The sequence below is a fragment of the Passer montanus genome, unplaced genomic scaffold (genome assembly GCF_014805655.1).
Source record: "Passer montanus isolate IOZ18808 unplaced genomic scaffold, ASM1480565v1 scaffold55, whole genome shotgun sequence".
Taxonomy (NCBI): domain Eukaryota; kingdom Metazoa; phylum Chordata; class Aves; order Passeriformes; family Passeridae; genus Passer; species Passer montanus.
The window spans coordinates 1181436-1198967 of NW_024370485.1; the positions used below are offsets into that span (position 1 = coordinate 1181436).

The 17532-nt window shown below is 39.6% G+C and overlaps 1 protein-coding gene across 20 annotated transcripts in view; it reads right to left on the reverse strand.

Moving 5' to 3' along the window:
* TNRC6B (trinucleotide repeat containing adaptor 6B) overlaps positions 1-17532 on the reverse strand; it is a 132306-nt gene that overhangs the window by 36992 nt on the left and 77782 nt on the right. For 18 of the 20 annotated variants that reach the window (XM_039725291.1, XM_039725295.1, XM_039725293.1 and 15 more), the window contains 7 exons: positions 16839-16926; positions 13031-13052; positions 11249-11593; positions 5593-7920; positions 4133-4291; positions 1508-1686; positions 238-312 (listed from right to left, as the gene is read on the reverse strand). In XM_039725291.1, the coding sequence (XP_039581225.1) occupies positions 238-312; positions 1508-1686; positions 4133-4291; positions 5593-7920; positions 11249-11593; positions 13031-13052; positions 16839-16926 (3196 nt within the window). The remainder of the gene's footprint in view (positions 1-237; positions 313-1507; positions 1687-4132; positions 4292-5592; positions 7921-11248; positions 11594-13030; positions 13053-16838; positions 16927-17532) is intronic. The other 2 variants (XM_039725287.1, XM_039725297.1) reach the window with 1 other exon arrangement.

Below are 17532 nucleotides of genomic sequence, written 5' to 3' on the forward strand. Positions count from 1 at the left end.
ACTTGCAAGGAAACTGCAACCTCAGAGGAGGAGCTATCATAAAGCAACTTTAGGAACCGAAGGAGATTTAGGGTTTTTCTGAGAAGCCATTCTGAGCCAGCTACTACAGGTATTATAATCAACATCCCAGCACAGCAGATGCAGATAAATAATTGTGAAACAGGTGATATTTTGACTTATTTTAAAGCTTACAGCTCTTTCACAAAGCTGCACTTAAAAAAAATAATAAATACTCACTAGCAAGCCCATATTTGAAAACTGTTTGGATAAAGGGTTCATCCACGAATCACTATTTCCTCCTTTTAATGCACACTGAAAAAAAAGGAGAAAAATATTTTTAAGAAACTTGATTTCTTAAATTCTTCGTTATCCTTGAGATGTGCATGTTTAAAATGAAAATTCTGGTACCAGAGAAACTCATCTCCTGAAAAAATAACTAAGTATTTACATGTCTGGAAACATTTACCAAATATTCTGTCTTGTACAATTGCCCACTGTTAGATATTCCAAACTGGCTGGACATTGTCATGTAGAATGTTTATCACACTTTCAGTTTCATTCTGCAATCTGGAAAGCTTTGTGAACATTGTTTATTTTTTCTTCTGTTACAGTTTAATACATTCTTTAATTCAGTGCATTCAGAGGCAAATTACTTCCTTTCTTCCCTTTAGCATGGTGTCTCTTGCACAGGCACTGTGCTAACCAGGGTCTCTTCTTGGCCTTAGTGTAATTCAGAGATCACCAAAACCAATACTAACACAGTTCAACAGTGAAACAATTTTAAGTTTTTCTGGTGGTTCAAATAAGAAAGCTTTAAATGAGAAAAAAGTCCCTGAGAATAATTTCTGTGAAACATGAATTGTGAAACTCCCTACCATACCACAGTAGTATTTCCATGTCTTAGGAAACTGCAGTGCCTTGCCTTTTGAGTCTGCCCTAGCTACTTCATGAAAAGCAGACACAGCGCAGTCCTTCTAATATTAACACAGTAACAAGTGTTACTGTACTGAAGAACTTCAATGAAAACAAACCTTAAAAAGAAATTTACTCAGGACTACAGCCAAGCTCCTGCTCCTGTTTGAGGCCAAATGTCAACAACAACAAACATAAGTCAGACATAAATCCAAGGGTTGTTAGAAATAAGAAGTTCATGTGCCAAAAGGACTGTGGAATGCAAACTTCAACAGGCTGTGCAAGAACAACAACAGCAGCCTAACAAAGATGTGTCAGCAAGAGAAGAGGAATAGCCTCGAGATACTTATTTTCATTTAGTTATGGCTGTGCAGCTTACCAAAAGAATTTGACACCTACTGGAAGATTTATTAGTCATAACAGGTGTAATGTATTAAAGCAAATCCAAAAACCTCCCCTTTTTTTACACCAGTTTAAGAGGCACCTTGCTGAAACTCTGCAAAACCTTCTTAAAAAATAACTACATAATGCTCTAACATATCAGTCAGACTGTTTTCAGACAACACAGTAGTAATGACTCATTCAAGCATTTTACCTTCATTTGTGTTTTCTTTCCTCCTTGTCCCCAGCTTGTTGAGTTGTGGGAGGAACTGCTTCCCTGAGAGCCTGCTGTGTTCCAGACTCCTCCCTCCTCCTCCTCTTCCCAGCTGGAATGACGTGTTCCTGTCACTGGCCCATCACTCTCTCCCCAGCCATCTTGCATAGATTTAGAACCTTTAGAAAAAACAACAAAAAGAAAAGCTCAGAAGCAGTCTACAATGCTATGCAGCTGGTGATGTGACACTGCAACATTGGCTGAGAGCATCAGAATCGCAAAGGAACTAAAAAAATAAATTCAAAAATGTGTCTTCACTCTTAACAGCTGTAACAACTTGTGCACGAATTCCAAAACCCAAGAGATTTGGTGGCATGTTCACATGTCATGTTGTGCAACTATTTTAAAGAAATGTCAAACCTTTAAAGATATAATAGCAATAGGGACCTCTTATACAGATACAGCTGCATTTAAAAGGCAACCTACTATTTCTGAGTGCAAATGAAAGCCTTCAAAGCACACACAAAAACCAGGGGTGCTGAAGACGCTGGTTCAGGTCGTTTATCAATTAATTCCTCTCTCACTTCAAAACCTCCCCTTGCCATAAAATTACTCTTCCATAAAATTACAAGAACAACTTTTAAGTAGAGTCTGAAGGCAAACACCTGACATGTCTGAATATAAAAAAAGTCAGGAATTGCAATTATTCTACTATGGGGATCTCTATGCTAACCACAATGAAAGTAAGTACAGCAGCATTTTATGGTGGTTTAAGAGATACCCTAAAATGCACCATAAATAAACATTCAGATACTTCAGAGGAAACATCTTTTTAAAGTCTGTTCAATTGGGTACTAAAACTGAGGGCTGCTTATGAAACATACTAGTCTAAGTGCAAAAAATCTACCCCTTGGCCCTTAATCCTGCTACTTACACAGAAAAGGCTACATTAAGGTATTACGACTGCAGAGTCAAGAACACAATCTGGAAATGTTATACTGGGTAGTCTCTGCAGCTTTAATTTATTTCTGGTGACAGTGCTTAAATATATACCATGCTAATACATGACCAGAGATTATTTTTCTACGCTGACAGCTCTCTAGGACTCTTGAACATGAATCTGGACAGTGATGTAAAGATGACTTGTTTGTATGACAGCAGCTTAATTTTTTGCATTTGTTTAGTAAGGAGATACCAAGAGCCATAGAACACAAATGAAATTTTCAAGGTAAGAAAAAAAAGTATTACAGAAAACTGAATTTGTTCCTATTTCTGCCAGAACATTCTTATACAATGCTGGTGGAACTATGCAAATGTCGTTTTCTAAACAGGTGGATACTGATCTATGCTTCTTTCCTTAGCTCCAAACTGATTTTTTCCCTTTTCTGATACAGCTAGTCTGTATCCTGTGCCTAGATTTTGCTCCAGAGCTGGGGACAGCTCACATACAGAAGAGCATATGTAGGTTGCAGTTCTTTGGTTATGGCACACATACAGACACGTCATGGTAAGAAAGCAACCATGCATAATCTTAAAGGACTCTATTAAGCATTAACCAGTCAACAGAATTTTCAACAAATCAGTTTCAGAAGTTCTTATTTTGGTCATATTTAAGTATCTTTTTATAAATAAAAGGAGACAGCCATCCGAAATCAGCTTAACATCCTCAAAACGCCAAGTCTGTGAGGCAGGCATGGGAAGCCTGTCATCCACAAAAGCCTGCTGTAACAGTAACACTAAGGAAGCAACGCTTTTTTTGTTTCAGAAATGGCCAAAGTATTTAACTGGCATGGGAGGAAGGGAGAATGACCCAACAGCAAACTACCTACACAGAACTTCATTTCAAACAATTACACGTTGCAAAAGCAACTTCTGGGCTGGAAACAGTTTTGGTCATCATCAAGTCAAGTTCAGTAACACCATCATCAATAGCTCCTACAGGAAAGTTTACATCCAAATGTCACTGACTTTGGCAATAACATTGTTTTTTTTTTTGTTTTTTTCCTTATAATAAGTGAAATAGAAATTATACAAACAACTTACATCACCAAGAATAATATCCACAAAAACTCTTAATATAGCAAAACTTTAACTTTGAAGTAAATTTTCAAAATATTTCAACATCTCATGCATGAAAGACACTGCAATAGGCATTTAGGTTCTACTACGAAGTGCAGTTCTTAAGAGTTACAATTTTTCTCACACTATTAAAAAAAATAATTCAAAGCTAGGTTGCATTATCAAAGCATAGATAATGATGTAATGGCCTGCACAGTGAAATTTGTCAGTTCAGTGCATGCTGTTTGCTGATATGAACAGAAAAGGTGACTTATCATGTAACAAGTAGGCAACCAGAGAAAAATACACATTTCCTTACTGTGTTTCAGCACTTCCAGAATCAGAGTTGCTCATTTAATTGCTTAGTTAGGAATTTTTTTACTACTTTAAAAGACAAAATTTCAGTCACTTACAAACACTTAATACTCATCCACCAAAATCCTATAAAAACATTCAACACTGCTTTTACACCTCAGATGATTCCTCCACAGGTGAGCTATGTCAAAAGGCCAAACACAAAAATCTCCAAGTCAATTGCAAAGAACCAGGTGTCTGGCCTGTACTCACTGGATTTCATGGCATTCGGGGCGTTGGAAGGTGCATTCCCCCAGCCTGTAGTCGATGCTCCTGTGTCATCTACTTCACCCCACCCGGGACTGGTTTCATTTGGCTCACCCCAGGCGGACGTACCATTATCTGGAGCAGGTGGAGTGCTTTTGCTCCAGACTGCACAGAGGAGAAAGAGGTTTCATTACAGACCATTTAGACAATGAACTGTTTACTGCAGTGCAGCACCACGTCATTAATTTACTGCTTCGTTTTTCTTGTTGAGAACTTTGGCTTCTCAGCAGTGTGGGTGCAACAGAATTGACAATCGTTCACAACTCATTTAGAGTGGGCACTGACCTCCAGGGATGGAAAGGAAGAGAAGGCTATGATGAGTAATACTCTTCTCCCAGATTAAACATGAACCCCACATATAATAGTGTCCTCCTATTTTTGAACTTTTGTGACTAATTACAAGCATCTAACTTAGGGTTTATATACTGACTTCAGGACGTATTTGCAGTACGTATTAAATCAAGACAGAATTCTTTAAAGTGTCTTTGAGTCAGAGGAAAAGATTACATAACAATAATTTCTTAATACATTTCCAGGCTATGTAACTTTTTCTTTTCCTTATTCCAAAGAAGAATATATTTCTCCAAGTATTTTTTTATCACACAGCAAAGTCAAACTTGACTAAGAAATTGTCACAGACGTACTCCATTTCAAGTTTTAACTGAGTGTTTCAGAGATAAATGTTTTTCACTAAAAATAAGTAAAGATTTTCTCCCCATATCTCTAATAATTAAATATAAAAACGCTATTTAGTCCAGAGAAAGGGAAGCTCAGGGGAGACCTTACTGTACTCTACAAATATGTGAAAGCAGGCAGTAGTCACACTGGGGCCAGTCTCTATTCCCAAGTAACAAGAAATAGGACAAGAGGAAATGGCCTCAAGTTGCACCAGGGGAGGTTTCAAATGGGTATTAGGAAAAACTTTTCACCAAAAGGATTGTCCAGCACTGGAACAGGTTGCCCAGGGAAGAGGTTGAGTCACCATCCCTGGAGATATTTATAAGACCTGCAGATTTTGCAGTGAGGAACACTGTTTAGTCATGGACTGAACAAGTTTTGGGCTTATTAAGTTTATGGCTGGACTCAGTCTTAAAGGTTTTTGATTCTGCAATTTAACCTGTTCCTCAGAGCTCAAAATGAATATGCAGATTTGTCAGCTAACAAACATTTTTCTTCCTGGCAAAGTGACCAGAATTCAGATCACAGTTACTGAAGCACAACAAGCAGAAGACTGATGGATTCAAATTTTAAAGACGCTTTAAATACAGACCCAACTGTTCAAATAAGAATTTGGTTTTCTTTATAGAATAAAACTATTAAGAATTGGTGACTACAAGCATCTCTCTTATGCATTAACGTTACCATCAAATATAGGAGCTTGCTGAAGAAAGGAACAAGATTAGTACCTGATGCTTGTGATTTGCTAGTCATTGGAGTAGGCAGGCTCTGCTCTCGTGGGGCCTGTCCTCCTTGTGAGTTCTTGTCCCACAAATTCACATTCTTGTAGTTATAACTGCTAGGATCTCCCCACGCTGAAGTGCCATCATCAATATCCATTTTTCGACTGATTGACTGTGGAGAAGGTTCTTCCCAGCCACTAGGCTCCTCCTCTTTGGGGGCAGCTGGCTGTGGTCCATTGTTCCAGTTTGAGTTTGGAGGCCGCCCATTACTTGGAGTTTGGGGCGGTGGACCCCAGGAACCAGAAGACTCCTGCTGTTGCTGCTGGTGCTGTTGCTGCTGCTTGTTCCAGGAGTTGGGCTGTCGACCCGTCTCGTTCCATGTTGAAGTTCTTTTACAATCGTCCCATCCACCCTTTGAAGCAGAGCCTGTATTTGCACCATTACCCCAAGTTCCAATCTCATTTTGCCCACCTTCACCCCAACCAGACACTGGCTTGTTTCCTGCACTTTCCCAGTTACTGCTTTTTGTTTGGTCAACTTCCTCTCCCCAACCGTTCTTTCCAGAAGACCATCCTTGATTACTTTGCCGTCCACCCCACCCCTGATCCTTACTAGAGCTGTCATTCCAAGAGGAAGATGATTTTTCTTCTTGCCTTCCTCCTCCCCAATTAGAAGAATTGGAGTTCTTATAGTCATTCCATCCTCCAGTATTTTTGGGGTCCTTCCACTCCGTTGGGGTTGAGAGCTCACCCCATCCAGACTTGTTTTGATTGCTTTGGCTGGGTACATCGCCCCAGCCCCCTGAGTTCTTTGTCTGTGTGGCAGAGCTCTCCCACCCCTCAGTTCCTTTATCAGACTTCCCCTCGGGTCGTGGCATCTCTTCAATGTCCCACACGGTATCTTGCTTAATTTGAGTCTGGCCCCAGCCGGTGTTTGAAAGCACTCGGGGGTCCAGGTCAGTCCTGCTCAGCAAAGTCTGCAGGACTGCCTGGCAATCAGGATGAGTAGGCCTGTATGATCGGCGTCCAGAATTGTGACTGTCACTACTTCCTGCTTTGTGGTTGCTTCCAGTGCTTTGACCTCCAACCTCACTTCCTGCAGAGCTGGAAGATCTTCCCCAACAGGGAGCCTGGGAATTGCCTTGGTTTTCAGGAAGAGGGTGGCCTTTTTGATTGTCCCATGCTCCAGTGCTAGAATTTGGTTGGTTTGGACCACTCCACTCTCCAATCTTCAGTTCATCAGACCCAGACAGCTGTTTCCATTCTCCCTGAGAGACCCCAGATGTTAATTTGTTCCCTTCACCCCATTTGCTTTCATTTGCATGCTGAGGGCCAAAGTTCCAAGACCCACCACCCGTAGACCGGTTATTGTTTTCCCAAGAATCACTTCTTGACCCATTAGGTTTTTGAACAGAAGCTCCTTTCCAGGAGTCCTCTCTATCCTTTCCATTGTTCCCATGGTTTCCAGAATTGCTCTGCCCAGAGACTGTTTCAGTTCCAGAAGACCCCCTAGCTGTACCCCAAGATCCAACACTCCCAGTCTTTCTTTCTCCAGTGCTTTGAGAAGGGGTGTCAGTGCTCCTGGAAGGGTTCCCCAAGCCCATTTCAAAGGGCATTCCCTTATTCTCCATAGGGTTTGGTGAACTTAAGTTCAAGGAGTTAGTGTTTCCATTTTTTGGTCCATCAGTGTTATGAATTTGAGCCTGTTCTCTGCCAGAGACAAAGTTAACACCCGCATTTTCCATCTTTGACTGCTGTTCCCTAGAGGTCTGACCTACTGTGCTAATCTGTGCATTGGAGCTACCACTATCAGATTCCAGAGTTCCTTTCCTAGAATTGCCCTCTTGAACCAGTGCTGGCCAAGCAGATGGGTTGCTATTTGGGTTAAAGTTGCTGAAACCAGAACCGGGACTGATTCTGTCTTGTCCACTCAAGTTCCTCCAATTACCAAGTCCATTGTTACTCTCGGCAGCAGGGTTGGAAGATTGAACAGATTTAGCCTTGGGATCAGATTTCCAGGCCCCAAGATTACATTCGTTTCCAGCGCTTCCAGACTGGCACTGGCTTCCTTTTCCTTTGTTACTAGTGGTGCTTCCTGGCAGAGTGTTCTTCTCCAAGCCAGGGTTCGAGGCACTGTTGTTATCGGTGGTGTTTTCGGAAGAAGACTCAGCATCTTTGCTGGCAATACAAGGCCACTCTTCCATGTCAGACCCGTCTACAATCACCTTGTCCCAGATGTGAGTTGGGTTGGCGTTGGTGCCGCTGTTGGAGGAGGCTCCAGGACCCCAAGTGGAATTTGCATAATTTGAAGCAGCAGCACCTCCAATTGCTGAATCTAAAAGAAAATAAACCAACAAAACACCCAAAAAGGTCATTAGTAATCCGTATTATTTACAAGCATAGAAGACCAGATTTCTGACATCAGTTATCCCACTTATTTTGCAGAGCATAAACTCCATAGTAACAGCTGCAGAAGTATTCATAAGTGAATATATACTGTTACTACCAGTACAAGCTCATATGACAACTTCCACAAAAATAAGGCAAACAGCTTAAAAAACTGGGTAACTCCCCTCCCAGACTTTACTCCTATGTTATATACTCCAAAGTAAAGATCACAATTTCTGGTTGCTAATACTTTCAATAAAAGGTAAGATCAGCTTTCAGTGCCTGTCTGAGGCTTCCAGTTCATTAGCTTAAACAATGAACATCCAATGAATGCCTTCCGGATCCCCCTTCACTGAGGGCCACCAGTGAGGATCCGGACTTTAAAGCAAAGGTTAAAACTCCCTTGTAAGCTTTGAATATTGATGAACAGCAGCTAGTCTTCAACCACTAAGCCCCACCCACCAAGATCCAAAAGATCAAGCAGTTCCCAAGTACATTCTGTTCCTTCTGTTGCTTTAACCTCAAATGCAAACTGAACAATGGCAAGGAAGTATGACTCCACTGATATTTTTATCTGTCTATCTTTTCAGCACAGAGTAACCCTTTTTTTTTTCCTTCCAATTAAAAAAACCTTTTGATTACACAAATCACAGGAAGAACTTAAAGAGGACAAAGACAAGCTCAAAAGACTGCAATGTTGCAAGGTTTTGAACTTAGAAATGTTTCAGCCAATGAATGATGCATAGGCAGCTCTGAACTTAGCAAGATCTTCAAATCAGTGACTTCTGTGAAGATGTTGTAAAAGTATTAAGACTGGAGTGCTTGCTCACCTATAGCATGCTAAGACACAATTTAATGGATTGTTTTATGAAACCAGCCTTCCCTTGCTGTTTTGACAATGGTAATAATTGTAACTATCAAAAGACTTTCACCAATAAAATTTAAACTTTTTTGTCCAAAACTGTCTTGTATGTTCTGAATTACCATTGGTATTGGAAGAATTACATAGAACACCCATCATCTCAGTCTCCTGCATTGGTATAAGACAATAGTATACTTGGTGTCATCTTTCAGGGCACTAGTTTTGCCAGAAGGATTTCAATCCTGGTAGAAAAAGGTCAATGTGAAGAAAGATTATGTGTTGGCTTTTAATATTATCCTCACCAACACCACCTATGACCATCTGGCAAATATAAAAATGTGAGCAAGTAGGTAAGCTGCACAATCTTCCCCACTGGGAACCTGCTTTTGCTTTCTTTCATGAGGCATGAATTTAACCATACTATCAGTGCGTACATGCTCAGTGAAATTGGGCCAGACCCGAAGTTCAGTTTGTCACCAGCCAGAGGTGGGACCAGCGATGCATGAGGTGGACAGCACTGCACTTCCACAAGCACTTTGAGGAAGCACCTAAGACAGCCCCAGAGTCTCTCTTGCTCACCTGCTCATTCCCACTCCTCTGCACACCTACACTCTCATATGCTAGCATCTGTGTTCTCACTGATATTCAGTTGGGTGAATGGGTAAAAGTCATCCAGACTGAAATCAACTTTAAAAACCAATCTGATTTAATTTTAATACAAGTCAGACCCCCAGCCCAGTTAACTCATTATGGTGTAGAAAAATGGATGGGTTGACGCAGGTCTCAAGGACCCTGGTCTCTCCTGGCACTCCTGACTTATAGCAGGATAATGCAACTAACCCTGGCTAATACAGCCAAGTAACCTCTCAGTTGTCAATGCACCTTAAATGAAGTGTAAAAACATAAGAGTGTGTAATAGCAAATTTCAACCTCAGAAGAACAAATAAGTGTCAAATAAATACATACAACTTAAATAAAATACTTCAAATGGTCCTCATATAGTACACTCAAGAGAAAAAAAAATTGTTGCTCATAAGAAGTTTTGAAAACTTTTAGAATGCTTCACTAACACAAATTTTCTTTAGTCAGTCTACTACAATAACTGTGAAGGCATACCAGTACTAGGATTTTATACAGCAACCATAGAATTGAGTGCATGTTTTGTTTCAGGTGTTTTGTCAAAATAAGTTATCTCCAAGAAATCTGTTTTTAAACTGGTAAGTTAAATTTTTGCCATTGTAATTTGACCTTCACTTTCTCCTTTATTAAACAGCAATTATCAAAGACAAGATAAATACTCTGACAAACAGAGATTCAAATCTATGGCTAGGGCTAAAAATCTATTTTAGGGCTACAAATGAATTCAAGTAGTGAAGCCACAAGACAAATGGAATCATTAATTTTCCTAGAATTGTATTTAACAAGGACAGCCACCCCACCTAGCTCACTTGGTTCTGTACAAGTCACCTGTTGTAATTCCGAACCACAGAGAACAAAAAAAAGTTTGATTTCCACGATGGTAAAAAAATCATGACCCCATTGGTTTGGCATGATTTTCAAAGAAAACTCACATATACTGGTATTGTTATTTTCTTCTTTTTGACTTTCAAGTATTTAATATTTCTTTCTAAAACACCCTTATTTTTAGAATTGAAGCTGTCCATGACTTTACAGGTCACCTAAGTCTTTCTTTAGAAGGCAGATATTTTGAGTGGAATTTTGTTTGTTCTGCTATTATAATTAAAGAAGAAGTATTACAGCTACTGCAATTCAGAAAGGGTCTAAAAAATTCAGGAGCAGCTATAACTTCCCCACGCTCACCAAACAACCCTAAAATCAATTTATCTTCTGGAATACAAAATGAATGGAAAAGTAAAAACAGAACAGTCACCATGTGTACAAAAAGGCTTATCTAAGTATAAGAAATAAGATTACTACCAAAAAAACAGAAGTGAGGAGCAATAGGTCATCTTTGTGTTTCATCCAGACAGGACGTGACAGACACCTGCCCTTTGCAGACCTGGCATCTACAAGTCTGTTTTACGAGATGATACAAAAATGTGACAAGACAGGAAAGTCATGTCAAAGCAACCTGAAGAGCCATTAGGAACTACTCAGTGACAACCATAAAATGCTGTTTATTTATGCCTCGCGTTTAGCTTGCTGCAGAACATTTCAGCAACCAATTAAAACCACTCAAAACATACTTGAAAACATTAAACCTCTCATTCCATCTAGTAGTAAAAATGATATCCATTGCTGCCAATAGAAGCCTGTACACCAAAACAGCACAAGTCCCCCAAGAGCAACCTGAGTTTTGTTATATAATGACAGGCGTATGCCCAATTTCAGCCATCCCTTTTCTGCCATGCACCAACACCTTCCTTTAACATCATCCATTATCACCACTCGCCTGTTGCAGTCCCACTGTCGCTCTGCAGCAGTGCTCCTGTCACTGGTTGTGCGTTGTTTGGGTTTGCTCCTGGTGCTGCTGGGGAGGGAGGCCCTGCTCCACCCCCAAGGAGCATGCAGGATGGCGGAGGGGGCTGCCCACGTTTCAGTAACACTTTGTGGTCCTGCTGGCAACGGAATCGCGGCGGCACCTCCCGAGGCATGTAGCGGGCGGCGCTTGGCGGTTGTCCGTTCGGCACTGCCACCCTTTTGGCATTGTTGCCACCATTGACTGGTGGCGATGGAGAGTTGCCAATTGGGCTGGCAGCCACTGGTTGGCTTAAACTTGGTTTCGTCACTTCGGGCACTGAAAAACAGGAAGGATGCAAATCAGAAGTTTTTCCACTTAAACCCGTGCTAGCTACAAGAACTCACTGCGACTCCTCGCTTTCATTATTTTATCTCTGAAAGACTGTGCAGCTTCCACCTTCTCAACAACCAAAAACAATTTAAAGAAGCAGGAATAAGCGGTAGCAGCAGATCTTTTGCTTCCATGTGCAACTCTTTAGTCTAGGACGAAACTCTACGTTGATCAATTTCGCTCTAAGCCCAAAATTTCTTGCAAATGTAAAGCTGGCCAAGAATATACCCTAGACAGTGATTTTAAAATGTAAGCAGTCAAATATAACTGGCTCCACCTTCCTGATCTTCAACTGGTTTTTGGATTGTTATGCATCATCTTTATGGGAAATCTGAAATTTTAGAATTAGAACCCAAGTTTTCACCTGTTTACTAAGCTACACAGCCACTGCATAAACAAACAAAAAGATGGGCAATAATCTGCCTCCTTTTGGATTCAGAGGTAACAAACCTCAGTTGTCTGTGCTGCTGACTGTCACCCAAAAGACAGTTCTACACAGAGCAACTGTATTTGGCTCACTTAAGGTTGCCCTGCTGGTCACCAGGTGCCTCTCTAAGCAAAGATAAGCTGCTTCTGAGGACTATTATGTACTGGAGATAAAAATCACAAATCCTTGAGGAGCCAACACCATCACAAAATTTGCTTAAGAGACTCTAGACAAACTAACCATAAATTAGTCAAACTTTTACAAATGCGAGATCAACACAAGTGGGTCTCTTTGGCAACATGAACACATTACTCTCCACATTTTATTTTTATAAGGGTTTTCAGATTTCTCTAGATAGGCTTCATTGCCCAAACCCCTAAAAGGTGTTGTTAGCCATTCAATCAAGTTACTATTTTAGTCCTTTTCTTTCACTAATGGCAACTTCCCCACAAAATTTATCAAAAACTGATACACAAAACAAGATTAAATATATTTTTGCAAGAGCTCAATTATTTAGTTTGACTTTCAAGACGGTCACTCATCAGTCCTGTCTACTGGACTTTTATGTGCCTGGGTTTAAGTTTCCAAATCCAAGTAATTTTCATTCATTTTGGTACCTCACTATAAGCAGTACTTTTGCTGCTTTTCATTCCCTTTATAAAGATGGTTTCAGTCTTGGTTGTCTAAAACCGTTGTAAAACAGAGAACTGAGTATTTCAGCTAAGCTATCTTGTCCACAATCGTCATTTTTTCTTCAAGTATTTCAACGCTGACAACACATCTGCAGAATGGTTGCAGCTTCTCCATTTTAATCACCTCAGCTTATTTCTTGTGAATACTCATATTCAGCGTTTCATCTTTACTCATATGTCCCCTTCCTTTTCTAACAGTTATGGTAAAGATCTGAATCTTGGCTCAAGTCAGTAAAAGTACTCCTTAGGATTAAAGATTCTTACCTTTGGTTTTTTGATCTGTGACCTGCAAATTAAGAGCAAGAATGTAAATACAGTTTTAAGCAGTGCAAAACAAACATTGAACACGTTGTGCTAAATCACAACCTTAATATATTAGTAAAAGAACAGAATTTGTTGTTGAATGAAAACAACCAACTCATTAACTAAGTCTAAATAGTATTCCTGGTTATATATATACACATATATATCCAAGGTGTTCAAAAGTACTACAACTGCTGTAACAACTCTGCCTGATGCAAAAGGCCCTGGCAGAAACAATCATACTTCACTCATGATTTTAAGTACTCAAACCTCCTCATCCCAAACATGGGCTTCCAAAGCACAAATAAACATGTGCTACAGCATTACAGTTCTCTCAGATTCTGGAGATGAAGTATTTCAGTTAAAGTGTAACAAAGCCTTTCTTCTGTTGAGAGTATCCTTACAGTAGACTGTTGGGGCCTGAAGTAACCACAGCAGTCTGTCTCTCTGCCATCTCCCCATTTCACCTTTCCTAGAACATCTCTTCCAAGGAGAAGTAACTAAACCTTACTGGATTCATTTCCACACTTACAAAGAGTACCACCAACACCTATAAAATAATTCTACTGAAAGCAACAAGAAGTCAATGACTGAAATGAGCATTCACGCTGGCCAAGACACTCAATGTGAGCTTGTGTCTGTATCTGTATCCTACATTGTTTCAGCAGAGCAGATTTCAAGCTACAGCAGCGACAAACACATCACTAGTATATTCTCTGGAATAGTGTGTATTGTAGCATTTTTTGAATCTGTCCATCATGAGTTCCACTACACAATAATGAAAAAACCCTAAAGATCATCATGTGTCAGGTTCTATGACACCTATTCTTAAAAGAAATTGCTGAACTAGTCCATATTTCTGGAAAGCACACAGCAACAGTATAGAATAATGAAAGCACAAGTAAAAAAGCAGTTTATTGTTGAAACTAACCAAGCCAGAACTCCTTTGTATGGTAAAGAATAAAAAGACAAACTGTACTAAATTGCTATGGCATTGTTTACTTTGGAAAGATGAAAACTGCAAAATGCAAAGTGGAACATTCACTGTAATACAAAATCTTAAGCATTGTAACCTCACAGACATACACTATCCCAAAGCCTCAAGGACAATAAAAACGTATCCGTACCAAAACCATGTCTGTACCAAGCCACACATCAATTTTCAACTTCACTTATGAAAAATCCTGTATGCATGAAATTATATCATCCTCTGTAACAGTTAAAGATTCTGTTACACACTTAATTGACCCTGATGCTTGGCTACTAAAGGAAAAAGGAAAAAAATAGTAATTAACACAATCTGGTAATGCTGATAAATTTACTGTAGTCAACAGTAGACACATTTAGTAAATTAGTAACTTGTCTACTTGGACAGAAAACATTTTACTGAATCCTTGAAAAATTCTACATGATAAACACAAAAAAACCCAAAAACACCCAAACAAGAAACCTTCTGCCTATAATGTCTCTTTCTCCTAGTCAAATGATCTGGTTTTGTGATTGCTTTTGTCTAGAATTCAAAAGCTGAAAAAAAGGTGACAGTGTCTCATATTTACAGCTGTCATCTCTCTGTGGGTAACCTGTGAGCATCAGCGGGGCAGGAGCAGGGGCAGTGAATGGGAAACTGGAATAAATCTCAGTCTACTGATGAGCTACCAAACAGCACCCTGGACACCAACCACAGGTATTTTTAAGCTGTGAACTTGCTTGTATAACTTCCCTTGAAGTGATTTTAAAAAAAAAAAATTCTTAAGTTTCAGATGATCTGGACAGAACAACTGTTCCATGTTAAACAAACTTAGTTTGAAAATGGTACCCTGAAATCATTGCTGCTTATTTGGTGAACACGTCCATAGCCAGTAAGAATAAACACACACATTTACATTTTGTCCATTTGGCTGCTCGCTTTGCCATTCTTAGCTATCTCCAGCTATTACTGTCAAGTTTTTCTTCTAGGAGACTAAATTACTTAGTCTTTACCCTTCGTGACAGTGTGGCAGAGTATGTACTGAACAACCTACCAGGTGAGAGACCACACAGGAAAGCTGGCAAACCTCTTTTGTATTCAAAGCACCAATTCCTCAGTAAACACAGCACTGTTATCAAGATGATCAGTACGGCCTTTTCAAGTTTCCCTTTTATCACTGAATATCAGCACATAATCCTCAAGTCTCTACTCTTTATTCATAAGGATCTGCTCTTTCTGGTTTCTACATATGTTTTTTGTACTTGAACATTAAACAGCACCAACACCGAGGCAAAAAGACACTGGAGAAATCTTATCTGTAGCAACTGCTCTTTTGCACTTTTATTTGGGGATGTATGAACTGGATGAAGACAACTGACACACATTTATCCACACCCACTTCAAACTGATAGACTCATATTGGTGAAAAAGCCAGATTAAAAAAGACCCTGGATAAGCCAAGGTTTCACTGAAGTTGATGCTGTCTGTTCTCATCAGAAACCCACAGAATGTAAGAGTGAACACTGTGATCATTCATTACCTGATCTGTTACTGAGGCAACTGAAAAACAGAGTACTGAAAGAAAGTAAAGCCGTTTGCTCTCAGTTTCACATAATCACTGACACTGGAAGGAACAGCCTCTGGAAAGCTAATCCACAGTTCCCACACCTGTCCTCCACCTGGCCCCAGGAGGCTTCTCAATTCAAAACAAAATCATCAAAACTGGATTGCACAGGACCACGTGACACTCAGTTTTGAGCATTTAAAGACAGAAGCACCACAACCCCTCTGGGAAACCTGTTCCAGTGGTTGCCCAGCCACATACACACAGAAAATGAGTCTTTTTATGATTAGGCAGACTTTCAATATGTACATAATGCTTTATGCTTTGCCACTGGGCGCCGTGGAGAAGAGCCTGCCTCCATCTTTCACTCCCTTCCACAAGGTATTGATATACATTGATGAGATCCCCCAAGCCTCCTCTCCTCCAGGAGGAACAGTCATAACACTCCCAGGCTCTCCTCATTTGTCATATCCTCCAATCCCTTAATCATTTTAAAGGCATTTTGCTGGACTTGCTCCAGGGTGGTTGCACCTATCTTCTGGGAAGACCAGAAAGGATTTCACAGGTAAAAAGCATGGATAATACCCTAAGAGACTCAAGCTTGTATGTCAAGTTAATTCCTAAAACAACCTGCCAGATGTTTTTTTGCAAAATACAGACCTTCTAGTACACCAAGTTTCAAACTTGTTTTTTTAGCAGAACCATTTTTTGGTGACTTACAAATTCTCCACAACTCAGACTTGAACTGGCAGACTTCAGCAAAAGTGCTATTAGCTACAGAAGATGTAAAATGCAAGTAATACTCTGCAAAAAACAATCTTCAGTAGTAAATATTTAATATAAACTTCCTTAAGGATTAAAAAAAAGGATCTTCCTGCTCTAATAAATATTTACTCAATTGTACTGCAAGAACTGCAAAAGCTCATCAGAATTTCAATCCACAAACACCTCAATCAGGTAGCAGCTGTGTAGACAGGGTTCTAAAGAGCCATATTCAGTAACTTAAATACTTTGTATCAAAAAAAAAAAAATCTTTTATTTTACATAGCACTCTAAGGAGAAGAAATACCCAAGTTAAACACTTCAGTTCCAGGAAAATGATGCAAAAAAGTGTCTTTAAAGAAGCACCACTCTAAGCAATCAATTTTTAAGTTCAAATACAAACAATTTAATATCTTATTACCACCAATACTATTTATGCTTCAGCTGGATAGAAGAACTCAAATATCAAAACCCACCTTCTGAGCAGAGTCCTTCTTTTTCTTATCCTCTTTCTTCCTTTTCTTGTCTTCCATTAACTGTTCTTCCCTTTCTTGCTCCTTCTCTCTGCCAAAACATGAAAAACAATGGTCTGAGTACAGTCGAGTTGTGTAAGAGCCACACATACCATAAACCTCTTCCCAGCAAGAAAGACAGTCAAGTTATCAGATTCCTCTTATCATACTTCATTTCTATCTGAGGGTTTCCATCAAACTGTGATAAGAAAATCACCTTCTAGCTCAGTATGGCCACAATCATGCCACATGCTGCATAAAGGAAAATTCCTTGCTTCAGATCAGGTCTGTTATGGCAGTTTCCTACATAAATTAATCACGCGCCTGATAATAGAAAATATCTTCAAGACATTTTGGCCAAAGTACTCCTATAATTGGGTCATGCTATTATTTAACGAAGAGTCTCATGAATCTTTTCATATGGTAAAAAAATAAAAAGGGAAGTTGTAATTTAATATAAGATAGTTTGGTCTGATACAACATTTATCTTCACAAGGGGAAGAGATTATTCTATTGCCTGTAGCTATGTCACTTGTAAGAGACTAGAAGTGTCACATCAAATCAAACCTATCATTTATTATACAAATCTCTAATTTAATTTCCAGGCTATTGTATCCACCCACAGAATTTCTGTGATGAAACTTGTAATATAAATTAC